This window comes from Lonchura striata, chromosome 5, assembly GCF_050655825.1.
Source record: "Lonchura striata isolate lonStrDom1 chromosome 5, ASM5065582v1, whole genome shotgun sequence".
In the NCBI taxonomy this organism is placed as follows: domain Eukaryota; kingdom Metazoa; phylum Chordata; class Aves; order Passeriformes; family Estrildidae; genus Lonchura; species Lonchura striata.
Genome location: NC_140707.1, coordinates 4,697,131 through 4,702,616, shown reverse-complemented (window position 1 = coordinate 4,702,616; position 5,486 = coordinate 4,697,131). Strand labels below are relative to the sequence as shown.

Here is a 5,486-nt window from a genome sequence, read left to right as displayed (position 1 = left end):
GGCACCACCAGAGAGACCCCCAGGACAGAGAAAGGCATGCAAAAGGGGAGGGGAAATATGTTAATGATTTTGGGGAAATGATTATCACATGTGTGTTTAGTCCAGCACAATCAATGAATAAGTGTGCAAAATCCAGAATATGAAACAGAAACTTTCTTGCACTCAGCATGCTTGGCTTTGGGAGGAGCTATCCCCCGTGCATCCAACTGAATAAAGAATGCTGCTTATAATGCTGCACTGGTGTTAAGGAGTTTTTTGGTTTAGCGAATTTTTGGTAACACTCCACTCCCAAGGAGAGCTCTGTCTGCTGCTGTTCACAAACAGGGAAGGGCTGGTGGCAGATGTGGGGGTCAGAGGCTGCCTGGGGCACTGGGACCATGAAATAATCAAGTTTTCAATGATCTGTGAAAGAAGGAGGGGCAGCAATGAAACTTCCACACTGGAATTAGGAAGGGCAGACTTTGGCTTATTTAGGATGCAGATTTGGGGAGTACAAAATCAGGTCCTGATTTTTTAAGGGAAACAGTCCTTAAAAACAAAGGAGTCCAGCAGGATGGAGATATTTCCAGAAAGTAACCTTAAGGGGGAAGGAGCAGTCTGTCCCAGTGTGGCAAATGATGAGCTGGTGAGGAAAATGACTGTCCTGGCTGCCCGTGAAGGTTTTGTGGGAACTCAGGGGAATAAAGAGGGTGCATCAACTTTGCACAGAAGGCCGGGCAACTTAGGAAGTGTTTAAGGACGTTGTTAGGTCACGGAGAAAGAGAAGTTGAGAGGTGAAATCTCAATTAAAGCTTAACCTGGCCACTTCTCTGAAAAATAATAGAAAATGTTTCTATAAGCAAATTATTAGCAAAACATCGGATAAAGAGAACCTCTACTATTCTTTAATGGATGCAGTGGAGAATATAAGAACTAAAGACAAGGAAAAGGCTGAGCTACTTAAGACCTTGTCTGTCTCAATTTTCAATATTAGGACAGGCTGTCCTCAGGACAAGAATTCTCCTGACATGGTAGATGGTCACAGGGAGCAGAGCAGCCCTCTATAATCCAGGAGGAAGCAGCTGCTGACCTGCTGAGCTGCTCAGATTCTCACAGGTGGATGGGATGGGATGGGATCCATCCCAGGGGGATGAGGGAGCTGGTGGATGAGCTCCCCAAGCTTCTCCCCATCATTTACCATCAGTCCTGGCTCACCAGGGAGGTCCCAGAGCACTGGAGGTGCCAGTGTGAGCCCATCCCCAGGAAGGGCTGGAAGGAGGATCTGGGGAGCTCCAGGCCTGCCAGCCTGACCTTGGTGCCTGGCAAGGTTATGGAACAGATCACCTTGAGAGCCACCACAGGGCACCCACAGGATGGCCGAGGGGTCAGAGCCAGCCAGCATGGATTTAAGAGGGGCAGGTCCTGCCTGAGCAACCTGATCTCCTTTTATAACCAGGTGACCCACCTGTGGATGTGGGAAAGGCTGTGGATGTGTCCATCTGGACTTCAGCAGAGCCTTGGACACTGTCTCTGACAGCATTCTCTGGAAAAGCTGCAGCCCACGGCTTGGGCAGGTTCCCTCCTGGCTGGGAGATGGAAGAGCTGGCTGGAGGCTGGGCCCAGAGAGGGGTGGGGATGGTGCTGCACCCAGCTGGTGTCCAGTCCCTGGTGCTGTCCCCAGGGATCTGTGTTGGGCCCAGTCCTGTTTGACATCTTCACTGATGATCTGGGGGAGGGGATCGAGCCCACCATCCCCAAATTTGGAGATGACACCAAGCTGGGTGTGAGTGTGGATCTGCTGGAGGGCAGGACAAGAAGACACAGCCTTCAGCTGCACCAGGGGAGGTTTAGGCTGGACAAGAGGAAGAAGTTCTTCACAGAAAGGGTGAGTGGGCATTGGAATGGGCAGGCTAGGGGGGAGGTGGCAGAGTCACTGTCCCTCTCCAGTGACACTCAGTGGCATGGTCTGGGTGACAAGGTGGTATTAGGACATTGGCTGGACTTGGTGATCCCAAAGGTCTTTTCCAACCTATTTGATTCTGTCATTCTGTGATGACTGGGACACTCTGGGGCCATTGTGACAGTGCAGGGCCTCATGGAACTAAGAGGACCATGGTGACACTGTGCAGCCCCATAGAACCAGGGCTCCATTGTGGTGCTCTGGGGCCCAGTGGAACAAGGGAGTCCCTGTGACACTGGGTCCTGGTGGAACCACAGAGGCCATGGTGACACTGCGGGGCCTCGTGTGACCGAGGGGTTTCACCCCTGTGACACTGCCAAACCAAGGAGAGCATTGGGAGAGTCCAGGGCCCAGGGGAACCAAGGGGCCCTTCTGACACTGCGGGGCCTCATGGAACCAAGGGGACGATGTGACACTGCAGGACCTTGTGGAACCAAGGGGCCACTGTGACACTCTGGGGCCTCAGGGAATCTGGAAGACCATTGTGACACTGTGTGGCCTTGTGGAAACAAGAAGTCCATTGTGACACTAAGGGGACTTGTGGAAGCACAGAGAGCATTCTGACAGTGTGGGACCTCATAGGACCATGGGGCCTTTGTGACACCCTGGGGCCCCATGGAACTAAGGGGCCACTGTGAAACTTCAGCACCAACGAGAACATTGTGACACTGTGAACCCCATGGAACCAAGGAGAACATTGTCACATTTTGGGCCCCATGGAACCAAGGAGACCAGTGTGACAGTGCAGGGCCTGGTGTAACCAAAGGGACATTTTGACGCTGAGGGGCCCCTTGGAACCAAGGACATCTCGGCAGATGACACCAAGCTGGATGTGAGTGTTGATCTGCTGGAGGGTAGGAGGGCTCTGAACAGGGCCCTGGACAGGCTGGATCCAGGGCCCAAATCCAACAAGGTGAGGTTTAACAAGTCCAAGTGCTGGGTCCTGCATTTTGGCCATAACAACCCCTGCAGTGCTACAGGCTGGGGACAGAGGGGCTGGACAGCAGCCAGGTAGAAAGGGACCTGCAGGGACTGATGGACAGCAGGCTGGACATGAGCCAGCAGAGTGCTCAGGTGGCCAAGAAGGCCAATGGCTCCTGGCCTGGATCAGGAATGGTGTGGCCAGCAGGAGCAGAGCTGCTGTGCCAGCCCTGATCTGCCCCAGCTCTGGACACAGACATTGCTGCTGCAGCTCCAGAGAAGGCAACAAAAAGGCATCTCTGCAGAAAACTCTGCTGGGAGATCCTTTAGTTCCTTGAAAGCCACCAAGAGCGCAGTCCCTGAAAGAAGTCTGTGGTCACAGGGAAAGTGGAGAGAATCAAGATAAGAATTGGCACACACCATGACATTTCTTTCTGGAGAATCTGAAAAACTTAAAGAAAAAGAACCTGAAAAATAAAGCCAACAAGAAATATCAAAGACATCTTTTATTACAAGTGATTTGCAGAAATTAGCCGTCAGTTTAATGTTCCTGAAAGCATCCAGTCATCAGTCTCCTCACTGCAGCCTTGAGCTCCTGGTTCCTCAGGCTGTAGATGAGGGGGTTCAGGGCTGGAGGCACCACCGAGTACAGAACTGAAAGGGCCAGATCCAGAGATGGGGAGGAGAGGGAGGGAGGCTTCAGGTAGGCAAACATTACAGTGCTGACAAACAGGGAGACCACAGCCAGGTGAGGGAGGCAGGTGGAAAAAGCTTTGTGCTGTCCCTGCTCAGAGGGGATCCTCAGCACAGCCCTGAAGATCTGCACATAGGAGAAAACAATGAACACAAAACAGCCAAATGCTAAAAAGATAGAAAACACAAGACGCCCCAGTTCCCTGACATAGGATTTGGAGCAGGAGAGCTTGAGGATCTGTGGGATTTCACAGAAGAACTGGCCCAGGGCATTGCCATGGCACAGGGGCAGGGAAAATGTATTGGCTGTGTGCAGCAGAGCATTGAGAAAGGCACTGGCCCAGGCAGCTGCTGCCATGTGGGCACAAGCTCTGCTGCCCAGGAGGGTCCTGTAGTGCAGGGGTTTGCAGATGGATATGTAGCGGTCATAGCACATGATGGTCAGCAGGAAATACTCTGATCCAAGGAAGAACAGAAAGAAAAAGAGCTGTGCAGCACATCCTGTGTAGGAGATGTTCCTGGTGTCCCAGAGGGAATTGTGCATGGCTTTGGGGACAGTGGTGCAGATGGAGCCCAGGTCGCTGAGGGCCAGGTTGAGCAGGAAGAAGAACATGGGCGTGTGCAGGTGGTGGCCGCAGGCTACGGCGCTGATGATGAGGCCGTTGCCCAGGAGGGCAGCCAGGGAGATGCCCAGGAAGAGGCAGAAGTGCAGGAGCTGCAGCTGCCGCGTGTCTGCCAGTGCCAGCAGGAGGAAGTGGCTGATGGAGCTGCTGTTGGACATTTGCTGTGGCTGCACATGGACACCTGTTCATGGCGAATGGCAGTGAAGAGTTAGAGAAGATACCTTTACCCAAAATCAAAGCCATTTCCCATACACACTCCTCTGTCACACACACGGACAGACTTTTGTGTTTATGAGTTCTGGGGTTTTCTTTATAAGCTCCCCTATATCTGTCCTGCTATTCTTGGATATGAGAAACCCTCAGCATTTCTGCTGCACTCAGGGAGAACAGAGCAAGGTTTGTGAGGCAAAGTGATGAGTGGAGAGTGAGGGGATATGCTCTGTCATTCTGACCTGTTTAGAATTTTTCTGGGCTTTAACCTTTCCCCAGGGAAGGATGATCAGCTTCCCACATTTTCCCTCAAAACCTCCAGGTACAGCTCAGAGCAGATAGATGCACCACAGCCCAGCTCCATATTTGCAGGCAAGGGCTCACATTGCTCATTTCACCAACCCAGCAGCATTTTCAGGGTCACAACAGTTCTGCCTTTCCCCATCAATCTTACCTCTCAGAGATGCTCTAGGACAGCTTTGCACCCTGCATTGAAGCTCCCAGCTTGGACTGAAATCTCAGGGAGACTTCCAAGTGTCCTTCTGATGGCACTGGATGAAGGGAGGTGCAGGTCCTTCCCTGGCTGCACTGCCAGCATTGCCCAGAGCCGGGCACTGGGGACAGCTGTGTCACCCTGAGCCAGCTGTGCCCCTGCCAGAGCCCCCAGTGCCGGGCAGCTGCTCCCAGCCCTGTGCTCTGCAGAGGGAACTGGGCCTGGGGCTGCAGAGCTGCCCCACGGCTCTGCTGCAGCTCTGCCTGCACAGGAGGGGCTGCACGCCTTGGAGCCCCGGCCCTGAGGGCAGAGGCTTGGCTGGGGCACAGGAGGGAGGGGGCTTGTGCAGAGGGAGGGGCTGCACTGGAGGGGATCCTCTGGACATCTCTAAACTCTCCCTGCCACAGCATTTCTGGGTTTTCTTTTCTCTCCTTCCCTGATCTTCTCTCTGCTTCCTGGAGATTTTCCTCCTGCAGGTGTTTCCCTGTGCCTCATCTCTCTGTGCCAGCACTTCCAGACCCCAAATCTCTGTGCACTCTCCTTGGCCTGACAGAACCCTGCCTGTTTGCAGGGCACTGGCTGGGGCAGGTTCTGTTTGCAGCTTGGA

At 53.3% G+C, this 5,486-nt stretch overlaps 1 protein-coding gene across 1 annotated transcript; it reads right to left on the bottom strand.

Moving 5' to 3' along the window:
• Positions 1-2,944: 2,944 nt before the first annotated feature.
• LOC144246547 (olfactory receptor 14J1-like) lies at positions 2,945-4,994 on the bottom strand. The gene has a single exon (XM_077784458.2). It carries the CDS (start codon positions 4,332-4,334, stop codon positions 3,402-3,404), a length of 933 nt encoding a protein of 310 aa, XP_077640584.1. The 5' UTR covers positions 4,335-4,994; the 3' UTR covers positions 2,945-3,401.
• Between the last annotated feature and the right edge of the window lie 492 nt (positions 4,995-5,486).

Excerpts from the sequence above, each read along its gene's own strand:
- LOC144246547 (XM_077784458.2), bottom strand. The coding sequence starts at position 4,334 with ATGTCCAACAGCAGCTCCATCAGCCACTTCCTCCTGCTGGCACTGGCA.